Source organism: Gopherus evgoodei, chromosome 8 (assembly GCF_007399415.2).
Source record: "Gopherus evgoodei ecotype Sinaloan lineage chromosome 8, rGopEvg1_v1.p, whole genome shotgun sequence".
NCBI lineage: Eukaryota > Metazoa > Chordata > Testudines > Testudinidae > Gopherus > Gopherus evgoodei.
Genome location: NC_044329.1, coordinates 95044475 through 95068858, shown reverse-complemented (window position 1 = coordinate 95068858; position 24384 = coordinate 95044475). Strand labels below are relative to the sequence as shown.

Sequence of the window (24384 nt, the reverse complement as noted above, 5' to 3'; positions counted from 1 at the left end):
TTACCCGTGCAAGAATTATCAGGTCAGCATGTAAAGGTTTTAACCCACTCTCTGCCCCAAAATGGGTTAGTCATGAACTCTGAAAACTCACAATGATTATAGTCTTGCATGAAGTTGGTGGAAGACTGAGCTGGTTATTCCAGAACCTACAGAAACTCACAATAACTTTTTCAATATTTTCTTAAATTGCCTCTGGATTTACGCTAGCAATTTAAGATTTTTTTTTGTTAATATTAACTAACAAAAAGGATGGTTTCACTTGTGTCATGGTATAATTCCCCACTCTGAACCTTAGCGTCCAAAAGATGGGGTACCAGTATGAATTCCTCTAAACTCAATTACCAGCTTAGTACTTGTAGCGCTGCCACCAACCAGGAATTCCAGTGCCTGGTACACTCTGGTCCCCTCAAAACCTTGCCCGGGGACCCCCAAGACCCAGACCCTCTGGATCTTAACACAAGGAAAGTAAACCCTTCCCCCCCCCCCCGTTGCCTCTCCCAGGTTTCCCCTCCCTGGGTTACCTTGGAAGATCACTGTGATTCAAACTCCTTGAATCTTAAACAGAGAGGAAAATTCACCTTCCCCCCTCCTTCTCTCTCCCCCTCCCAGACTCTCCCTGAGAGAGAGAGTAATCCTAACACAGAGAGAAATTAACCTTTCTCTCCCGCTTCCCTCCTTTCTCCCCACCAATTCCCTGGTGAATCCAGACCCTGTCCCCTGGGGTCTCACACCAGAAAAAAAAACCAATCAGGTTCTTAAACAAGAAAAGCTTTTAATTAAAGAAAGAAAAAACAGTAAAAATTATCTTTGTAAATTTAAAATGGAATAGGTACAGGGTCTTTCAGCTATAGACACTGGGAATACCCTCCCAGCCTAAGTATACAAGTACAAATTAAAATCCTTTCAGCAAAATACAAATTTGAACTCCTTCCAGCCAAATACACATTTGGACTCCTCCCAGCCAAATACACATTTGCAAATAAGGAAAACAAACATAAGCCTAACTCGCCTTATCACCTAGTATTTACTATTTTGAATCTATAAGAACCTGTATCAGGGAGATTGGAGAGAAACCTGGTTGCACATCTGGTCACTCTCAGAAGCCAGAGAGAACAACAACCAAAAACTAACAGCACACACAAAAACTTCCCTCCCTCAAGATTTGAAAGTATCCTGTCCCCTGATTGGTCCTCTGGTCAGGTGACAGCCAGGCTCACTGAACTTGTTAACCCTTTACAGGCAAAAGAGACATGAAGTACTTCTGTTCTATTAACTCTTAACTATTCGTTTATGACAACTTGTAACATTTTAAGATCAATAAACATCTAAGGTCCTGGTCCTGCAACCCTTACACATGCAGGACATCCTTGCCTCAGTAGTTCTATATATTCTAATGGAACTGCTGATGTGATTAAGGACTAGTCAACATGATTAAGGTTCACAGGATCGGGCCCAGACCGTACTTGCCTAAGATGTTATTCTAAGGCATAACTACAGGCATTGACAGGAGCACACTCTTGGTCACTGAGTTACTGCAACATCAAATGTTTATATGTCCAAAATAAGATTGATTGATTGATTGATTGATTGATTGTGTTCCATGTATTCTCTACCTTTATGTTAAAATAATTAATGAGATTCAGGTTCCCACTGTAGTCTTGACTCTTCTTATGTATTTTTTATTAAAAAAAGTCAGAGAAAGCTGTTTTCATTACTAAAGCATAAGTTTTAAATCCTCCCAGGAATGTGAATGCAACACAGGCCAAGTGTTACAGCCACAACAAACTGAGACCCCTTACTCCCTGAATTTGGTTTCCAGGCCCCAGGTCAGCAGAATTGTGCTTAGTCTCCAGGAGGTTAATTATGCACTCCTAGATCAACTAGTGGTCAGTATATACAGTAGCATTCTGACTCGCCGCGATCAACTATTGCTTTAATGTTTTTCAGATCATAAATGTTACAACGGTACTGGAGTAGATTACCGTGGGACCGTCAGTGTGACAAAGTCTGGACGTCAGTGCCAGCCATGGAACTCTCAGTATCCGCACACACATACCTTCACCGCCATCAGATACCCAGAATTAAATGGGGGCCATTCCTACTGTCGAAATCCAGGGAATCAGAAGGAAGCGCCATGGTGCTTTACCTTAGATGAAAATTTTAAGTCTGAGCTTTGTGACATCCCAGCATGTGGTAAATACTCAACCGTCCCATTTTATTTCTAATTGTTTTTTAAAGGGAAAACATTGGAATTACTTCTTGAAGGAAAAAGTGTAACATTTGTCTGATCCATACAGTTGTGCTCCATCACATACGTCTGTGTAGCTGTGCACAGAACGCCTTTGTTGTGTCTGGAAAGGGAGCTCTGGTAAAGAAGACTACATTCAGTGTTTGTACCTAAAGCCACAGCATCTGAAACAGGAAATTCCCCAACAAGGGAAACCTTACAGTTCTTACCTGTGCATCTGGTAAGCAACTGAAGCAACAGCATGAAAATATTTTATTAGGAAAGGTTGTAAAGATTAAACCTCCTCAATGATATGTTGGAGCACAAGTGTTTCTAGCATGTCATGTGTTCTACATTTTCAAAGTAATTGTTAAAATTAATATCACTTCTTAGTGAACTAGAATTGGCTTTGTGGGCCACTGATCTAAATGCATTATAAAAATTGTTTCCCTTTGATTTATTTTTAATCATTTTAATAAATTCAAGCCTCACTTAATACAGGTCAGTCTTTGTTTAAAAAAAAGGTGTGGGTGGGTTGCAAAACACTTGTCAGCTGGGTTTTGGTTTTGATTTTGTAAAACTTCAGCACCTGGATTTAGGTTTTACAAACTCAGGGTTAGCTGAAATCCAGGTCCCATTTTATCTGAACTCCTGATATTTGGAGGTAGTGGGAGGAAGATCTGAATAAATAGTTCCCATTTTATTAAGTCTTCATTAAGACTAATAATACAGATATTCTGTAAAGAAGAACACACTGCTGCTTGCGGATGCATGTTGGAAAATGCACTTCGCAATGAGCCTTATGACAATAGACTCTTGTTCTGGTAATTTGTGGTAAAAGGTTTCATGCAAATGATTATGTTACACACAAGCGATGGCAATAATGATAACTTTCCCCTTGGAAATGAGGTGCTTTTTCATGTTCAGTAGCCAATCTTGAGTTAAAATTAATTTTGATTATGGTTACGAACATTTATTAAATCAAACTATCTTATAGATCGTATGCATTCTGGGTCTGATCAAAGGACATTTAAGTAAGTGGAAGGGTTTCCAATGACTCCAATGGGCTTTGGCTCAGGTTCGTGCTGAGATTTTTTGTTAAAAAGGGAACATATACATTACATAGTCAAAACTGTCTCTCTTAATAGTTGTAATGCCCTGTGTTGAATTCATATGGTGGCTGGCAGACCATTCTCTGTGAGGATTGCAAAAGTCTGGAACTTGCTCCCTTCTAGTCTGAAATAGCCCAAATTTGGTGACTTCTAGGGTACACTATAAAAGACATCCGGTTGATAGGATCTAAGGAGAAGGCTGAGGTTGTGCTTCCTAGATGATGAAGGGGTAGGTGCCTGGCTGACCTGCCCACAAAATTCCTGTGGAAAGATTTTAATGCTGCTAAGGTTTAATTGTATTTACTGCATGATTAATTATATTAAGGTGTCTAGATCCTGAGACAGGGTCCCTATTTAAAATATAAATAAATGGAATCCTGTCAGGTGGCTGGTTGTTTAGTTAAAGGTGCAATTGTTAGGAGTTGTTCTGCATTTTGAAAATGTAAAGAGCTGTGTTGGTATGAAGTATTACTACTCAGCTCTTTTTGTACTTGCTGAAAAAGCCAATGCAGGCACATTTTAAAAATATCTTACACTCCACCTAATTTGGACCTTCTTAATTGGGAAACTGACTTAATTGGGATGGCTCCCAGGGAACCAATTTAAGCCTAATGAGGCTTCATGGTAGTGACTGCTACTTAATAGGAATGGTAATTCCACTTGATTGGAACACTGCAGGGGATGAATTGGTGCCTATGCCTCTGTTTGTTTGTCTCCTGTTGGTTCTAACCGGTGCTTAAAGTGGTCTGAAAAAGGTGTTGGGGGTGGGGGGGAAGAGGTCTATCATCACCGTGACATCTGCCCATCCCCCTGCACAACAATTAACGTCCCCCCCAACTCCAAAGCAATCCTGCCGCTCATCAGTTTTGTCCCCAAATCTGTTCTGTCCCACTGCCACGTCACCTCCATTCCTCCTTCAGTTCCTGGGGCTTTTAATCCCCTTTCCCAGGCTGGGGAGGGGCTGCAAGAGTTCCTTCTCCCCCTTCCCAGGCCAGGTGCTGCAAGGGGGGAGGAGGAGAGGCGCTATCCCCTTGTTCACCTCACAGGAGGGAAGGGGAGGGAGGAGGGAACAGAGCTACCCAGAGCTGCTGGGCTCTTTCTGCTCCCTCCTCCCCTCCCGTGAGAATGGCGTGGGCTTCTAAGGGGCAGGAGGGGACTCTGCCTGCTTCCTGCAGCAGCTCCAATTGGTTGCTCTTCCTCAGGAGAGGTAGGCAAGTGGGGAAAGCAGCCCTCCCCCAGGTAGTCCCCCCCAACAGTACTGAAAACAGGCGCCCCTTTAGCAACCCTACTTCCTTTTTGGCCATTTTATTTCCCAGGTCTGCGACCCATTGTGAGCGGCCCGCAGTTGATAAAGCCTGTGATGTCTTTGGCAGACAAATCTGCAGCATGGGACAATAATCCAAGTGTGAGGCTGTGGAGAGACAAGTGTAGGAAGCCTCGCCGGAGGATTGGGGGGAAAGGCTGGGTGTATTGGCACCGGTGTGCAGTAGCATGAAAGGACACATGAGACAAAGCGTGGTATGGAGACTTCCTTAATGCAGTTGTGGGGGGAAGCAGGGACCAGAGGTGCCAACTTTCTGATTTCCCCTGAAGTGCTTGACCCTCCCCCCCGCTCCACCCATTCCCCCAAGGCCTCACCCTGCCTCTTGCTGCCCCCCACCCCGCCTCTTGCTGCCCCCCACCCCTCTCCTCTTGCCCCATTCCGCCCCCCAAGAGTGCCCCATCCTCACTCCACCTCTTCCTGTCCCCCTCCTCTCTCTCCCCCCGAGCACCTCCTGTTCGCTACTGAACAACTGATCAGCAGCATGCGGGAGGTGCTGTGGGGGATGGAGAGGAAGTGATCAGCGGGGCCCGCCAGTGGGTACTGAGCATCCACCATTTTTTTCCCAGGGGTGCTCCAGCCCCGGAGCACCCAGGGACTCAGAGCCTATGGCAGGGACAGTTGCAGTCCTTGTACTAGGTGGGAGCTCCCTTCTAGCAGTCCTGGGGATGGAAGTCACTACCAAAGGAAGGGATGAGGCTGTGGATCAAGCCACCCCTCACCAGTCCATAGAGCCGGCTAGATGCATGGGGAACTGTTCCTCAGTCCCCTCTCCTCACCCCTTGCTGTGGTGTTGTGGCCCTCAGCCAGTGCCTAGTTGCCACAATCTGATCTGAAAGAGCAATTAGGGGAGAGGCTGCAATGGCAGCGTAAGGAAGGGGAGAGGGCATAAGATGGGATAAGATGGCAGATATGAGAAGAAGAAAAAGAGCTGTGCAAAGTTAAATCTGAATTCATTTGAACTTTGCCACCCACATGATCTGAACTGGGCCCAAATTTCAGCTCAAGTGTGCATTTAATTAGATTTGTAATAGGCATCTGTATGGCCCTCTCAGCACTTGCACAAATCCAGCTTTGAAAACACAGACACACTCAGCTGGCCCAGTGTCCACAGTAAAACATTCCCTCCCAGCCTTTCCATAAACTACTAAATGCTACCCTGCCTCAGCCCACTGACTCCAGTGAATTTGCCCTCTCAGAAAAATCTAGGGCCTACAGGTCAAGAGACTCACCCGCTTAAAATGTGTATGATCTGCATTTGTGCCAATAAAATCCACCGTACCTGCCCTAAAAAGACACTGACTTAAAAGACAGTAGGACACACCAGGACTCCCGAAGAGAGATGATGGCCTTCAGTATGGCAGGGCGGGGCCTAAGGACATGTTAGAACACGGAGTCTTCCAAATAAATAGTTTTGTTTTTGTTTTTTTCCTGCCAAGCAAAGCAGGGAAGAAGAGAGAACACAGGTGAAAATGATCACAATTCTTGCTGCAAAAAGCAAGGGTGCCATTTAAGGGAGACAGGGGAAGGCTTTAGACCCCCCCGAGTTTCGTAGGGGAGGTTGCTCACCCTAGCCCCAGACGGAGCTCTTAACTGCAACAGCTTGAGTGTGATGTGATGAGTTCGGAAGCTGGGAGCAGCACAGCCTTTGGGGCAGGGAGTTTGTTTATAAACAGAGGCAGGGTGATTAAGATAACAAAAGGCTTATCATTAAATTAAATTAAATTAAGGATCCTGAAAGCACTGCAGAGCACTTCAGTTAAAAGACAGGAAACGAAGGGTAGGAATAGAAGATGAGAATGGAAAGAGGTAAATAGTGGTGTCTCTCAGGAGTCTGTACTGGGGCAAGTCTAAGGGTATGTCTTCACTAGCAACACTGTGTAATCGTGGCACTACACAGAGCTGTCCCAGTGTTATAAAAAAAATCACCTCCACAAGGGGTATAGCTACCAGCGCTGGTGCACTGTCTACACCAGGGTGGGGCAAACTACGACCCGTGGGCTGGATCCGGCCCAGTCAGGGCTTTGGATCCAGCCCGTGGGATTGCCACCTGTGGTGCCAGGGGCCCCACACCACTCTTAGAAGCGGCCGGCACCATGTTCCTGCAGTCCCCGGGCAGGGAGGGCAGAGGGCTCCGTGCGTTGCCCTTGCCTCCAGGCTCTGCCTCCCCAGCTCACGTGGGCCAGGAACAGGGAACCGCAGCCAATGGGCGCTTCGGGGGAGGTACCTGGAGGCGCAGCAAGGGCAGTGCATGTGGAGCCCTCCGCTTCCCCTCTTCCCCCCTCGGGGGCCACAGTGCTTCCTTGAGTGAGACGGGGACAGGGCAGGCAGGCAGGGAGCCTGCCCTGACCCCAGTGCACGCCGCTGCCACCCCGGAGCCACTTTAGGTAAGCAGTGCCAGGCCAGAGCCCGAACCCCTCCTACACTCCGCCCCCCAATTCCCTGCCCTAAGCCCCCTGCCTGTACCTTGCACCCTTCCTGCACCCAACTCCCTGCCCTGAGCCCCCTTGTACACCCACACCCTTCCTGTACCCCACCCTTCTGCCTTGAGCTCCCTGCTGCACCCTGTAGACCTGTGCACCGCAGCCCCCTGCCCTGAGCTCCCTGCCACACCCCGCACCCCTCCTGCACCCCAACCCTCTCCCACAGTCCACACTCCTCCTCCACCCCTGCCCTGAGCCCCCTCCTGCACCTCGCACCCTTCCTGCACCCCAACCCCCTTCCTGAGCCCCCTCATACACACCGCACCCCTTCTCTGCCCCAATCCCTTGCCTTGAACCCCTTCCTGCACACTGTACCCCCTCCCACACCCGACACTCGCTCCTGCACCCCAACGCTCTGCCCCAGCCCTGCATACAATTTCCCCACCCAGATGTGACCCTCGGCCCAAAAAGTTTGCCCACCTCTGGTCTACACTGCTACTTTACAGCACTGAAACTTACAGCGCTCGGGGTGTTTTTTCACACCCCTGAATGAGAAAGTTTCAGTGCTGTAAAGTGGCAGTGTAGACAAGGCCCTATTCAACATGCTCATAAATGATCTGGAAAAAAGGGTATGCCGTGACGTGGTAAAATTTGCACAGGATACAAAATTACTCAATATAGTTAAGTCCAGAGCAGACTGTGAAGAGTTACAATGGGATCTTACAAAACTGGATGAGTGGGCAACAAAACGGCAGAAGAAATTCAGTGTTGATAAATGCAAAGTAATGCACTTGGCAAAATATAATCCCAACTATACATACAAAATGATAGTGTCTAAATTAGCTGAACCCGTCAATAAAGAGATCTGGGAATCATTGTGGATAGTTCTCTGAAAATACCTGCTCAATGTGCAGTGGCAATTAAAAAAGCTAACAGAATATTGGAAATCATTAGGAAAGGGATAGATAATAAGAGAAAAATATCATATTGCCTCCATATAAAACCACAGTATGCCAACGTATTGAACAGTGCATTCAGATGTGGTCACCCCATCTCAAAAAAGATATATTGGATTTGGAAAAGGTACAGAGAAGGGCAACGGATATGATTAGGAGTATGGAACACCTTCTGCACGAGGAGAGATTAAAAAGACGGGGACTTTTCAGCTTGGAAAAAAGATGACTAAGGGGATATATGATAGAGATCTACAAAATCATGAATGGTGTGAAAAAGTTGAATAAGGAAATGTTATTTGCTCCTTCACATAACACAAGAACCCGGGTCACCCAATGAAATTAATAGGCAGCAGATTTAAAACAAACAAAAAAAGTGTTTCTTCACAGTCAACCTGTGGAACTCTTTGCCACGGGATGTTGTGAAGGCCAAAACTGTAACAGGGTTCCAATAAGAACTACATAAGTTCATGTAGGATAGCTGTGGCTATTAGCCAGGGTGGGCAGGGATCCAACACCATGTTCTGCATGTCCCTCGCCTCTGTTTGCCAGAAGCTAGTAGTGGGCAGCAAGACAACTTGATGATTGCCTGTTCTGTTCATTCCCCCTGGGGCACCTGGGATTGGCCACTGTTGGAAAACAGGATACTGGGCTAGATGGACTATTGAGCTTGCCCAGTTTGGCCATTCTGATGTTCTTATATAGAACCCAAATGTATCTGCTCCCCACTGCTTCCCCCTAGACTTCACTCTCCTCCCAGAGCTGGGATAGAACCCAGAAGTCCTGACAGGATCTCTCTCTCCACAGAGTTAGTAATGAAGTAAGAATATACGTTAACATCTTAAACCTAACCAATGTCCCTTAAATGATTTGCCATGAGATGTTAGAACATGTTCTTATTAGAACTGAGTGGGTCTAATATTTATTTAAATTTCTTTCCTTCATAAAGGAATTAGATACAGGGCTCCTGTCAGCTAATTGCTAAGTCATCTGCCAAAAAATAGAGTTTAAGTGCCTAAGTAGCCCCAGGAATCACTGTTAAAGTTGCCCCCACCTACCAAAATCTGAAAGTGTGCTCCTGGCAAAAAGCTTTTTGACCATTTCAGAGGTCTCACATCTTTTCTTATCCTTGGTGATTTATCAGCTGCTTCTGGTGCTGGTGATCTGTCCCTTCCCCTTTGTTGCCACAGCACCTGTGGTTTCTTTGACTCAGTACTTTGGACATTCTCGTCCTACTGATCTGGCTGATGTTTCAAGGTTTCTTGTCATAATGGCCCTGCTCTCGCTCAGCCTCCTTTGATAGAGCTTGAATTGGACTGGGCTCCTGCAACAGACCCTTTCGGCAGCAGGCCCTTACAGGCACTTGCATTCTATCCTGCTCTTGCTGAGGCAGCTCTTCCAGATGGCAAACTCCTCCACTGTCCCCAAATAGATTGGGGGTTTGCACTTGCCCAGAGTGTTGTTTTTTTTTTTAATGGGAGGGCCACTCATGCACGCATGTGCACACAAAAACATTATCTGTAGAAAGCTCCCCCTTCCCATCCATTCTGCAAAAAGCCAGATCAGAGGGACTAGTAATGACTCTTCAACCAACCCCTGCTGCAAGGGAATAGGTAGCAGCTAGCAAGAGGGCAGAACAGCTAGCAATCCAGAAGTAAAGTGTGGGCAGCAGAAGCACAATTTTCTGTGAGCAGGGGAACCAAGTAAGGGGAGTCAAATGAGTGGAGGTGTAAGTTCTGGGAGGGAGGGAAACAGTGACTTGCATGAAGGAAAGAAGAGACTGATTGCAGAAGTGAGTGGGATAGAATGATTTTAGAGAAAGCAGAGCAGTGCAGAGCCAGCTCTCTCAAAGGCATAGCTGGACTAATATCCAGAAACATTTGGAGTGGGGAGAGCAGGTCCATAGCTAAAAGACATGTATGGAGAGTCTGGGGCATGCTGATGGAGAGGTAATGTAAATTTAAAGTCAGGATCCTCCAGAGGGAACTAGAAAGAGAAATGAAAGACGTCTAATGAATAGCTGTCTGCAAATTATTTGTCCACCTCGGTATATGAGCCAGCCAATGTCCATTATAACTATTCACTGCAGGTTTTCTTTAAAAACTGTGGGGATTTTTCCCATTAACTTGGTTTGGCTTAAACGTTAACAGACTGTTTGGCTTGTCTGAATTTATTTACATATCCCCAGTGGAATCAAAATGTCTCAGCCAAATTTGACTGGTGTGTAAGGATATGGATTCCTAGGCACTTGGCCATCCTGTGTGATGCATACAGGATTTATACGTGTAGCTTATGTTAGCACTGAAGAGGTGTTGCTTGCATAAGTCCCTTGTGCTTGTGCACCAAGAGGAGAAGAGACTCCTTTGTTAGTAAGTCAGTTATAAGCTGCAACTTTCTTTGCCAAAACATGCATTAGAAAAATAATTAGCTTTGCATTTAGCACTAAATGAGCCTTATTAATGACTACTGTCACAGGGCAACCACATCCTGTTTGGAAAGAAGAAGGGCTTTCTTGGCCTACCTCATCTCATTTAAACTCAACAACTGTCAAGTCTTCACTAGAGAAACATACTCTATGGCCTCCAGCAAGTGTCATGCCCTATTGGAGATACATGAAATCTGACACTAATAATGTGAATAATTATTTGCTGGGGATTTAAAAGGTATTCTCCAAAGTTCACTTTGTAGCCTGTAGCTACAGTATTAATTTGTTATACGTGCCGTATATACTCGATCATAAGCCGACCCCCCCAAGATGGATAAGTAAAAAATGGCAAATTTTTATGACCCATTCATAAGACGACCTTATAATTCAGGGGTCGGCAAACTTTGGCTCCCGGACCATCAGGCTAAGCTGCTGACAAGCCAAGACAGTTTGTTTACCTCAAGCGTCCGCAGGCACGGAGGTGAACCTAAGTAAACAAAATGTCCCGGCCCACCAGCAACTTACCCTCATGGGCCAGGACAGCAACTGGTGGGCAAATTTTTTTGTAGGGGGATGCTAGGGGTCAGAAGAGTAACCCCCGTGACCACCTTCCACATGACCCCACCCCTAACCCGGGACCTCCCCACACTCTCCCCATCCCATCCCTTCCCACCTTACCTGGGGTGGGCCCGGGGAGGATATCTGTGGCCCAGCCAGAGCTGCTCCAGCAGGCCGGGTGGCATGGCTGCAGCCTGCCAGCCCCGGAGCTGCAGCTGCTTCGGAGGCTGGAGAGAGAGCAGCATGGCCAGAAGAGGAGAAACTCTGGCCCTGCATCTTCCCTTCTGGCGCTGCTGCCTCTTCTTTCCCCCTCTGTTTGGGGGGCGGGGAGCTGTGTCCTACCTCTCCCCCTCTCTATACCCATTCATAAGCTGACCCTCTTCTCTGACGCTCCCCCTTTTTACCAAAAGAATTCGGCTTATGAACAAATATATACGGTAATCCCACTCTCAGCTCTTTTCAGCATGCTCTTGCAAAGTGTCAGATTGACTACTTTGGAGACCACTGCGTGCCTCCATGGTAGTTGTCTCTGTGCTGGGACGTTGAAAAGCAGCATAGTCCACTGGAAAGGACACTTTACTGGGACTCAGGAGATGTGGGGGTCTGTTCTCAGCCCTCCGCTGACTTGGATCTGTTCCCAGCCCTACACTGACTCTTCAGAGGTGATGTGTGGGAGAGGCATGGTCACGTACCCCCCCACCCCCGATTTGCTGCTTGGCTCTTACTGAGCATGCTCACATGGCCCAAACATGCTCAGTAATACTACAGAAGCCGGCTGCTCTCACTCTTCCTCCCCGCCCTTGCCCTCCTCCCCCCAGGTATTGGCAGGCATGGGTCATTATGATCTTGGGCAAGTGAATTGCTCTCCCTATGCTTCTATTTACTACCAACTTCCTACCCCTTCTGAAAATAGCCAGATAAGAGGGCCTAGTGACCCTGACAACAAAGCTCTGCTGGGAGAGTGGCAATCCAGCTTCCAGTTCAGAAGTGTTTGCCTTGTTGGTTTAGGTTATAAGCTTTTCAGGGCAGGGACTGTCTCTTACATGTTGGTGCAGTGCCTAGCACAACGGGGCCCTGATCTCAGCTGGGGCCTACAGACACTACTGTGATACACATAATAAATAAAATCTGGACCTGATACTCTGTTCTCTACCAAGGCTGCCAATTAATGTGTTAATTCTGAAGTTACTTTTGCCATAGGCTTCGGTCCACTAGGAACTAAAGCCATACTATCAACACATTTCACACCAAGTGGTTAAGATGTTAATGACTTGCAGCCATTTTATGACCAGGACCAGATTTGAAGTGATACCCAGAGAGGAATGTCTCCTTGGCCTTAGAACTAAGTCATCCACTCCCCTGCTGATATATAATTGTTGAGTAACAAATAAAGTAGTTATGTTAATATTATAGCAATACAACACCAGCAGTAAGTGTTCCTCCCATTAAAATGTTTTTGGTGTAGAAGTCACTATATATTGTAATAATACTATCCACCATTTGTTTTATCATTCTCAAGCATTTCCAGCACATACAGGAGTTTACTATTTTGCATGAGATATTTTATGCCTCATGTGTTTTCATTATTTTCATCTTTTTCTTTTCTGATCCAGATTCCAAAGATTCCAAGGAGAAGAATAAAATGGAAATCCTATATATATTGGTGCCAAGTGTTACTATTCCCCTGGCCATAGCCTTGTTGTTCTTCTTCATCTGCGTTTGCCGCAACAACCAGAAGTCTTCCTCCCCTCCAGTACAAAGACAGCCCAAACACGTCAGAGGGCAGAATGTTGAGATGTCAATGCTAAATGCATACAAACCAAAGGTAATCGTGCACCTGATTTCTGCCTTGTAGATTGCTGTTTTGAAGAGCATGGAATTAGCATGGTTTGCTCAATCCAGAATTGAAATATTACCCAATTGATTTCCATCACACAGTCTCTGCCAGTGTCGTTGGCTGCACTTTTTGAACACCTTCTGTTGTCATCATTATACTATATGTTGTACGGTGCAGCATAAAGCGAATGGTCTATATATCTGTGGATGAAAAGAAACTCAAGCTTGCTTTTAGGAAGTAAGCAACTGCTTAAGTGATGTGGAGGTCTTGTTCTAGTTAGTAAGTAAGGAGGGGGGAGGAGGAAGAATTCTTTCATTTTATTGGCTGTTTCAGAAGACACTTTTTAATGGATCATTTGTATCCTTGCCTCACCTGTTATTCAGCTGAAATCACTGTAAAATGCTCTCCTCGTATGTTCAAGTTTACACATTCTTTAGAAATATTTGCAAAATGAAGCACCAAAACCTATCCATATTTACAGCCTGCCTTATTGAAACATAGGGCCCCTCTTCCCTGACTCCTAATCTTGTTCCTCTTTACTGAAACTCCAATTTCATGAAGCACTTTTTTCCAATTTAAAAAAAAAAAAAGCCTCACCGAGCAGTTAAGACACTGCAAAAATGATTAGCAGTGAGCTCATTGTTTATTAGCAGGGCAGGTGCTGGAAATGTCCAGAGCAGCCACTTGCATGGTTGGACATGGGGCTCGGCCACTTCCAAGCAGGAGAATATCCTCAGTATCTAAAACATAATGCATTAGAAAACTGTGCAGAATAATTTACATCAAATTGTCTAGACGTACCTGTTGGCAAGCTGTTATTTTAGTTAGCAAAATGAATCCAGATTCAGGCATTAGGAGCAATGCAAACTGTGCATAACCTTCCTTCTATAAATATTGCTGTACACGCCAAAGATATTCTTTCAGAATGATGGCAGTTTTAGTCGCTCAGCCTAAGAAAAGGAGGTTATACTTACGTTTCAGGATCTGTGCTCTCCATATGTGAATATACTTGTAAGTAGAGATCTGTTTTAGGTTTGATATAGCAATCATGAGATGTGCAGCTTGCCTACTGCTTGCTCTTCAGTGTCAGGTTCATAGTCTTAGGTTATGAAGAATTAGTCAGCAGAGGGTCCAGGCAAAATTGTTTAAATAATCCATTGTGCTTTGAATTTGCAGTATGCCCATGTGACGGGGAGTCAGACTTTAGGACCTCTCGGGGAGAGAGGCAGAGCTATTCTGCTGACTCATGCTGGAAGACTGACCAGGGGTAGTTTTTCTCTCTCTTATGGGCAGAAGCAACTGGGGAAAGAGATGGCTATGAAAGGACCTTGCAGGGACAAATCCCAGGAGTAAGCCAACTCTGCAGAAAGTTTAGATTGAAGTTTATATTTCATCATTAAATTAACAATAAAGGTAACAGTAAAGGTAATCCCACAGCATCTACTGTGTGGAGAGAACAGAGTGCTGACTTTGCCAGTTCAAGTCATTCATTTTGTATTGTGAAGTCTTGTTATAATTTCATTATGTGAACCTTACTTAGAAAATTTTAACTGTAGAACCTTATTTAGAAAAATAAGTTTGTGGATTCAAGAAGGAAGATAGGTTATAAGGCAACAAAAGGATAGTGAAAAAACGGAGCTGGGGCCCAAACCAGTAAGCATCAAGTTTCAGAAGTGTTTGAATCCAGGATTTTCTTTTGGGCCACTTGTTAGTGAAAATACATAACTGAAGAAGGCTGAGAAGACAGCATGCCATGGCTTCCCTGCATGGTTACACATGTAATGCAAACAACTGTTTTTAGTTCATATTTTATTTAATCTTCCTTACCTGAGATCATGGCTTTGACTCCATATGAATCTTTATACCATCATTTTATCATTCATGGGTCAAAAAACTACGCCTGCTCCTCTTCTTCAAGATTTGTACCAGGGACAGGGAACAGTAAACGGTTCAGAGGTTTCATACAGCAAAGGACTCAAACATTCTAATAGTAACCAAGCCTTAGTCTTTAATCACTAGAGTCTGCAAACACTAGCTGGAAATTCTAGAGGAAACCTTCTTTGTGAGATTTCTGTTTGTTTTTAACTGGTTATTATAGCTGCTGGAAAGCAGTCAGCTGTAACCAGGTATTAGACCCTTTGGGAAATGTTTGTATCAGGATGCACTGTTCTACACAATTTATAAACCATACATGCAGTCTCTTGCTGATGTGTTATATAGGTGCTAAATCAGCCAAAATTTGATATATGGTACTTTACATTACAAATTAACTGAGTCCAGTAAACACACAGAACATAGTCCCTCATTTTTATCATTCTGCCCCTTAAAGTAGAAGTCAGTACTTTGAAAAACAAAAACTAACCTAACCCTAACTTCTACTTTAAGGGGCAGAATGATGAAAATGAGGGACTATGTGTTAATTCCCATAGAAAATCACAATATAAATCTAGTGTTCAGTACAGTATACATTAGATTAAAGATTACCAAACCCAAACCCCATGCCCAAACCTCCCCTTCACTGGATCCAAATTTTGAATCTTAGTCCTTTCTTTGTATTAGATACTTGGGAGGAAATCCTGGCCCCACTGAAGTCAATGGGAGTTTTGCGATTGACTTAGCGGGGTTCAGGTTTTAGTCCTGACCACCAACATATTAATGCTTTACGCACACAGCGTGGGCAAAGTGTCTTGCCCGTAAATGTCTGGAAATATAGACCACAGTGTTTTCTTTTCATGTTTAAAATGATATGCTGCAAAAACCACCTGATTTCATTTATGACGATTGTATATTTTCCTGTTGGGAGAGTAGCTGGCTGTCCCACTGACACAACTGTTTTGGCTGCCTTTCAAACAAAATTTTAAAAAAGAAAGGAAGTAGAATTCTATTTTAAAATATTGTATCCAATACCAATGTCAACATTGGTTAAAAACGTTCTAGCTCATACTGAGGTTGATGTGTGTTTACTCTTCCAAATGAAAATGTTAACATTTAAACCAAAAGCCTGTTTCAGTTTTAAGGTACTTAATTGCCTTAGAGAATATAATAAACTGAGTCCATCTTGTCATTCAACTAATGGAAGCAACTGATAAAGAGATAGAAGCAGTGGGCTTCATTCTTTGTATTTTCCCTTTGTACTTGGTTTACTTTGGCGTGATGCCTCGTATGTATTTTACACTTCTTTACACTTTGTACACCACTGTATGACAAATACTTGTCAAACAAAAACTAAGCAGATTTATAACCGCTTAACGTGAAATGAGCCCCTCCTGCCAAAACTTTATGACTTCATTTTCTTTCATAGTTTTCCACTATGTTGGTTCAAACAGACAAACCCTGCCTGAGGTCAGACAGAGGTCATTTCACTTTCATTACTAAAATATAATTTACAATATGCCAGACCTAAACAAGTTTTAGCCTAAAGGATTTATATAATATAAACCATCTGTTCTTCAACAATACAGCTAATTTCCTGCCATCACCATACAGTCTACTGGCTGCTTATTTAAATGTCTTTATCATTTTATTTTTTTCCTTATGAAATATTTATCTAAAATTTGTAAGTGGTCAGTATAACTAGAATTCATTTACTGTGAGTATGCAACTTTAAAATTGTTTTTAATGTCAATTTTTGCATATTACTCATGCGAAGAACTGCATTGACAATATTCCAGGAAAGCAAATGCTAATGTTTCTGACTACACAGTTTTACTGTATGTGGATTCCAAACTCAGGTGCCTACCATTAGGCTACCAAGTCCATAATTTAGGCATCTCAGTAAGTGACCTGATTTTCAGAGGTGCTGAGCACCCACTGACATTAACTTCTAAAAATAAGTTCGCTTATTTAAGTGTCTGAATATGGATGTACCTGCCTAAGTTAGGCAATTAAGATTGAAAAAGATTTGGCCCTTCTTTCTATTCTCCTTTGACCATAGTCTGATGTTTTCCCAGCTGATTCTACTTCCTTGATTTTTTTTGAGGGGGTGGGGGAGTATACAGAGAACTAATCAAGTATACAGAGAACTAATCTCTTTTGTACCCCAACGGGTTAACTAACTAACTCTAAGATGAAACTTAACTGAGTCCCAGGTCAGAGTTAAAACTTTAAGTTGCACCTAACATTATATGCCCTGGTCTCTTAAAGCTGGACTTAAGCATGTGTGTAGCCCAGCTGTAATCAATGGGACTAGTCATGTGATTAAAATTAAGTCCATGTTGAAGTTCTTTGCTGCACTGTGACCATAACCGATCCTATATTCAGTCTTTGTTCACCTGCAGTCTTGTGTAAAGGATGGAAAGTTATTTTTCATTTTGGTACAGGGAAATCCTCCTCCTCCCTCATACACAGCAGGAGTAAAGAAGCATTCAGTGAGGAACTGCATGGGTCCTAGAGTATTGGAATCCCCAGCCTCAACCAGGCTCCCAATACTTCTGCAATGTGGTCACAGCAATATCTCTGCTAGTGGTGGCAACCCACACTCCTGTGGATGGAGCCACTACAGAGCTTGGATCAACAATATAGAGTGTCCCTAAATGGCTTCTTCCCTGTCTGGTCTCCCTACACAGCAGAAGCATGGTATTTCTACTGCCATTTGAGTTATAGATACTATTGCAGGGAGCTGCAGGTCTGTGGCCTTGCTGAGAGAATAGGTCTCTAATTTAGGTACCTTTTTGACCCTATTATTATAACCTAGTCTTTGATTTGCTGTTTCAACAGAGCAAAGCTAAGGAGTTACCTCTTTCTGCTGTTCGTTTCATGGAAGAACTGGGTGAATGTGCTCTTGGAAAAATCTACAAGGGGCATCTCTATCTTCCAGGCATGGATCATGCTCAGCTTGTTGCTATCAAGACATTAAAAGACTTTAACAATCCTCAGCAGTGGACAGAATTCCAGCAAGAAGCATCTCTTATGGCAGAACTTCATCACCCTAACATTGTCTGTCTCCTAGGTGTTGTGACTCAGGAACAACCTGTCTGCATGCTTTTTGAATATATGAATCAGGGAGACCTCCATGAATTCCTTATCATGCGATCGCCACATTCAGATGTTGGGTGTAGCAGTGATGAGGACGGTACTGTCAAATCCAGTCTGGACCATGGGGATTTCCTGCATATTGCAGTTCAAATTGCGGCAGGAATGGAATACTTATCCAGTCATTTTTTTGTCCATAAAGACCTTGCTGCTCGCAACATTTTAATTGGAGAACAACTTCACGTGAAAATTTCAGACCTTGGACTATCAAGAGAAATATACTCAGCAGATTATTACAGAGTTCAAAGTAAGTCCCTATTGCCGATTCGCTGGATGCCACCAGAAGCAATTATGTATGGCAAGTTCTCTTCTGATTCAGATATTTGGTCCTTTGGTGTGGTCTTGTGGGAGATTTTCAGCTTTGGACTCCAACCATATTATGGATTTAGTAATCAAGAAGTCATAGAGATGGTCAGGAAACGACAGTTATTACCATGCTCTGAAGACTGTCCTCCCAGAATGTATAGCTTGATGACAGAGTGCTGGCATGATCTTCCATCTCGGAGGCCAAGATTTAAAGATATCCATGCCAGGCTGCGTTCCTGGGAGGGACTTTCAAGTCACACTAGCTCTACTACTCCCTCTGGTGGAAATGCCACCACTCAAACAACTTCACTCAGTGCAAGCCCAGTTAGTAACCTGAGTAATCCTAGATACCCTAATTACATGTTTCCAGCACAGGGCATACCACAAGGCCAAATTGCTGGGTTCATTGGACCACCAATACCTCAAAACCAGCGATTTATTCCAATCAATGGATACCCGATTCCTCCAGGATATGCTGCTTTCCCAGCTGCCCACTACCAACCACCGGGCCCACCCAGGGTAATTCAGCACTGTCCACCTCCAAAGAGCCGTTCGCCAAGCAGTGCAAGTGGATCAACTAGCACAGGTCATGTGACTAGCTTGCCTTCTTCAGGATCCAATCAGGATGCAAATATACCTTTGCTATCTCATATGTCAATTCCAAGTCATCCAAGTGGAATTGGTGTAACAGTTTTTGGAAATAAAACTCAGAAACCATATAAAATTGACTCTAAACAGTCATCCTTATTAGGAGACCCCAATATTCATGGACCTAATGAATCTATGATTTCTGCAGAGTTGTAAATAAGTCAGGCCTTTGTGCATATAACTATTTACAGTACAAATTAGAAAGAAGTAGAAAAGATTTATATTCAAATATTTTATTAAAGATTTTTCTGGTTGTTTAACAGACTTTTGCAACAAGTATCTTCTGTGAAGTTTAACTGTGTTTAACAGGATAGGCAGACACCAACCAGATAAAAATCATTGTGGTATTAACATGCAACAATGTGAACAGACATTTTTTTAAGTACCAAACTAATGTTTATTTCAATAAGGGACAAAAACAAAAAAAATCTTTGTGATGACCATCATACACTTTGTCACAGCTGTTTAAAGCTCTAATATGGTTTATATCATGGAAACTATTATTCTGAAAACATTTTAATATTTGTCAATCACTTTTTTAAGAGATGCAAATGTTCAGAGATTTATTAGGTATGCAATTCACTTCCAATAGCTAGTTTAAACATTTGTAAGGTTTTTTTCAGTCAGGAGTGGTATTTCAAATATGTGACTCAATGTTGACATCTGATGGCTGGATTAATTATTTCAGGTAGGTTTTTGTTTTTCACCCGAGGTGAGAGTCTGAGTTACTATTTAAACCAAAAAACTGCATAAAATGTCCTGACATTCAGTAGAATGACTTATCAACTCACAGGCTACTAAAATAATCTGGTAATGTCTGCTAAAAATAGATGGAGTTATAAGAAATTGCCTTTAAAGGAGGTTAAATTAAGAATTTTAATTTCAGAGCATGAATCCACTGGTTCAAAGTTAACATTTCATAATTTTATATGTGTAGTTATAACAGAAATTTTGTATCCTTTTGTTGCTATGCAACTGTTTAATGAAAAAGCTTCAAACCACAATTTTATAGGAGACAATCAGTTTTCCCAAGAAGTATTTATTGTTTCAGAGCAGTACATAATTTCAGTGACTATGACTCCAGAAACCCCTAAAAATGGGAAATCCACATTCCATCAAGGATTGAAAACATTTATGGCAACTTTGTCTATCAGTTAAAATAATGTGAATTAAAATTAACTTTTTACTTAGAAAAATGACATTTGTATTATTACTGAAATTAATTCAGGTATAATCAATCTAGATTATTCATTTTGAAACCACTTTAATGTTTTACAGAAGTACTATGTACATTACATCTTTTCACAATGTTGTTTATATTAAAATAATATCTTTTGTGTCCACACAATTAAAACAATCCTTTGCTCAGTTGACAAAGTTGTATAATATGACTTTATTTTTCACATCTTTTTGCACAAAAGTGTTTTATATAGCAGAAGTGAAATACATCGCTGCATTTTATATATTGGTCTGTTTCTTTTTTGTTTTTAACCTGCTGTAGATGTTCTTGAAATATATTATGGTGATATTCAGCCACTACCTTATACATATATTTTGTTTTTGTTTGTTTTCACTGCATGCATTTAATCACTGTATTACTTGATGATTGATTTATTAATTATGGGCATTTCAATTAGGCAAGCATGAAACTGTAATGCCAAAGACTATTTTATACTGAAGATGATATGTGCATTTTTGTATTTCACACACCAGAGATGATATTAAACACTGATTATTTTATGCTGCTGTTTATTAAAACATTGTTTTAATATTAAAATCAGTATTTTCTGAATCTTGGTATAATAGGTATTTGGAAAACCTAATCTGATGGAAGGCCAAATCCTGCTCACTTTACTCAAGCAAGGAGTCTATTAAAAGCCAGAACAACTCATCACCTGAGTAAAACAAGCAGGGTTTTGCACATCATATTTTATGACAATTGATGTGGAAATATACGAATCTTTAAACTTTATTTAAAACCTGACCATGCAGATATTTTGGGGAGATACTAAAAAGACAGCAATAATACAATTACACTGAGAAAATAATGCATTCTGTGCTATTCTCTGTCGGTGAAGTTCAACCCTGGAATAGAACTCCAGCATGCCATTTAATAAGCTTCTTGTTAAGGTCTTAAGTGAGACTTCAGTGCTGCATACATGCAAAAGCTCCGCACAGTGTGTATGCGTGGGGATGTACGGCCCAGATCTTCAAATGTATTTTGACTCCTAACCCCCATTGATTTCAGTGGGAGTTAGGCACCTAAATACCTTTGAGGATCTGGGTGTATGTGTGCAACAAGAACCCCATTAATAATTATGCAATAAATGCTTTTATGACCAGGTCTTCAATATTTCATGTATACGGAGCCCACGGAGCTGACATGTCATTTCCAGGTTAATTGTATTCAGATCCTGAATTGCAATTAAGACATTTGCTGTATTTAAGGTGAAGTTTTGTATTTGAAGCAAAATCAATCACTAATTCCATCTATACTAAACTTCCACCTGGCTGCAGGCTACTATTGCTCCAAACTCTAAGTGTTAGAAAAGTAATATTTTGAACACTGGAGTTTTGTGTCCCTTGATCAAACTTTTATCTCTGTGCCCATACATAACAAACTATCATCTCATTAGTAATATGAAAATGTTTGGGAAGATCACGTTCTCATGCACATGTGACTCACGCACCTGGTTTTTTTTACTATCTTGTTGATATCCTGCTCAATGCAAGATGAATGCATTCTCCTTCCTGGTTTCCACTTTTCTCCCCACTCTTTTCCCACCCTTTTATTAAGTAGTTGGATCACTGCAAACATCTTATGCATCCTAAGCCTCAAACATGCTGAGAAAGTGGAAACTAAAATTTTCACTAGGGTTTCAGCTGGAAATTTCTTGGCCTATGCATTAAGGGCTTGAAAAAACACCAGTGCCATCTTGAAGTCAATCTGCCACTTTACTGCCATCTGTTTCAAGTACAAAGGAAAATGCATGCAGACAATTAAGCCCTGTGGTACTGGAGTTATGTTGCTGTTATAAAATCTTCAATAAATAACACAAAGCCGTGACTTAAAAAAAAAACGCCTTTTACTGTGGCTGGCACATGGCTCTCCATGTAAAAAGCATGTTTGAAAGTGATACCAAGATTCTTAATTTTGCTTATTATCAAATGAATGCCCTCAGTGAATGGGGGTATGAAGAAACCAAGAGCATCCTCATAACAACTCCTGCCACCTACTATACTACTACTACTACTAGATTCATTGGTTTGAGAAGAATGTAATGTCCACATGACAAGAGAAAGTCCCTAGTTAGCTAGTCCATCACAACTGGTGTACTCCTATCATGCATCTGATATACACCACAGCAGGCTGTCTATGTCCCTTAGTTGCTAAAACAACTACCAATAGTCATATCAAAAAACTGCTGTGAAATCAAGTATAAACCACACGTAAGCAAAAATGTACAAATAATAATGCTGCAGATGCTTACTACCCCAATTAACATATCGCTTGTTTAGGTGCCTATGGATATAAGTGCATAGCTTTACACATACCAGTTCAAAAATGTGCCTACTGGAGCAGCAATGGCAGGCTTGAAAAAAATCTTTCACATACTTTTTGGTTTTGCATAGAAATACATTAACTCCAACTTCCACCCACTCACAGTTATATGTAGTTTTTTTACAAGAAGGTTATCCGCAGCAGAGATCTGTCAAAGAATCATATACACTTACAGCTGTTACAAAATGTAAGATCTGCTTTGAGCAGAAAGCCTGTAAACCCTAAAGCAGAGCTTTTTTCCCCTTGGTGAATGAAGTTTGTGAATTCTGGGACTCAAATCCTAGACTTGTCTCATAGCTTGCAGTGAGTTAATGAACGCTAAAACAGAGAGACAAGAATTCACTTGGGAGCTAAAAAGAAAAACTACAAATAAATTGGTAAATGTGGAAATTAAACTGCCAAAAAGTATCAGAATGTTGGGAATTCCTGTTCGGGTGGAAATTCAAAGAACCAAATATGGTTTTTGCATCACAGAAAAAGGAAGAGAAAATTTTAGAGACTTTCTAATGGTAGAATCAGCATGGCAACTTCCTTCAAAGAACTATTATAGTTGTTTGTGAATCTTTGGAGCTTTGGAAATAAAACTTAAGAATTGTGACATGAGAGGGCAAGATACTGTCTGTTCAGTCTGGCATCTCATCCTTCCCAAATTAGTCTGTCTTTACATAAATAGAAAAGTTTTTGTGTTTAAAGGCCAAAATGCATGTCAAAATGGGGGTTCACATTACTATATCCTCCGCAGATAAGGATTAATTATGGCAAGTTTGTACAGAATGAAAATTGCTGATGTAGCAGAGAACTATTCCACAGAAAACTGGGTTGGAAGACTTGGATGTACAAGAACTGCTAAATGTGTATTGCAGGGCCTGAAATATTTCACAGTAAACCAAAGAAGAGTCCATTAGTGCCTTGCATGAATGAAATTGTGCAAGCATTTACAGGTTTAGAATATCCCTACTACATTTGCTAGTTGTTTCAGTATTCTTCTGTTACCTTTGGTCATCAAGAGAATTTTAAAAAGCTCACCTAACTCAAAGTACTGCAGATGGTATTCGTATATTCATACTTCAGTGCTGTTATAAGTACTGTTATACTGGTCAATTTGGATCCAATACTACAAGATGTTGAGTTCCCTCAACTTCCATTGAATCCAATGGGCAGTGAAGGCCCCTGGCACTTAGCGGGAGATACGTGGCCCTTTGTCTAATCCTAATATAGGATTAGGCCCTATATTTTTGAGAATCTCGAAGACAACTCTGCCTCCTCACAGGACCTGTATTAAGACAATTGGCTTGAAAAATGCTTGAGAGATTGCAGCTTGCATCATTGTGCCATGTCGATTCCAGGTGTAGAGCACTGACATATCTATCACTTTAGCATCATCTAGCAGATATGCTCTAGGAATTATTTTGGGGAAATTCTATGGCCTGCATTACTCTAGTGGTCAGACTAGATGATCATAGTGGTCCTTTCTGTCCTTGGAAATCTGTGAATCTCTTACAATAACCAGTGAAACATATTGATGGATTAACAGTTTATACATGATACTTAGATTTCAGTAATCAATTATGCATGTGATAGAACTGCAAGATGAGAGGGTGGAAAATCTACATATGGCTCACAGGTTAATCCTGAAGGATGGACTGTCTTGCAAGGAGCCAGTTTTCTTCTTGGTCTCTTCATGACTTGATTCAAAACCCATTGAAGTCAATGAGAGTCTTTCCCTTGCAGCAAGTGTTTAGTGTGTTTCATGCCCCAGGTGAGAGCTGGTTCTCAGATGCGTATGGATGGGAAATACAATCTTGTACGAATGTCTTTGCAAAGGGTACTGTTATGTATACTGGGATTTATGACAGAACAGGTTTAAACTCCAGTACAAAGAGAAATTAAATCATCGTTCAAAGAAGATAAGCTATTTTTTAGCTTCAGGATGCTTAAAAACTAATTAGTTGAACATGTTTTTGATTTGCTATTAAAAAAA

At 42.1% G+C, this 24384-nt stretch overlaps 1 protein-coding gene across 1 annotated transcript in view; it reads left to right on the top strand.

Annotated features, from left to right (window-relative positions):
• ROR1 (receptor tyrosine kinase like orphan receptor 1) overlaps positions 1 to 20421 on the top strand; it is a 138520-nt gene extending 118099 nt beyond the window's left edge. Inside the window, exons 7-9 of the mRNA XM_030573696.1 lie at positions 1948 to 2193; positions 12633 to 12844; positions 17573 to 20421. Coding sequence (XP_030429556.1) covers positions 1948 to 2193; positions 12633 to 12844; positions 17573 to 18997 — 1883 coding nt within the window. The 3' untranslated portion in view covers positions 18998 to 20421. The remainder of the gene's footprint in view (positions 1 to 1947; positions 2194 to 12632; positions 12845 to 17572) is intronic.
• The last annotated feature ends 3963 nt before the right edge of the window (positions 20422 to 24384 follow it).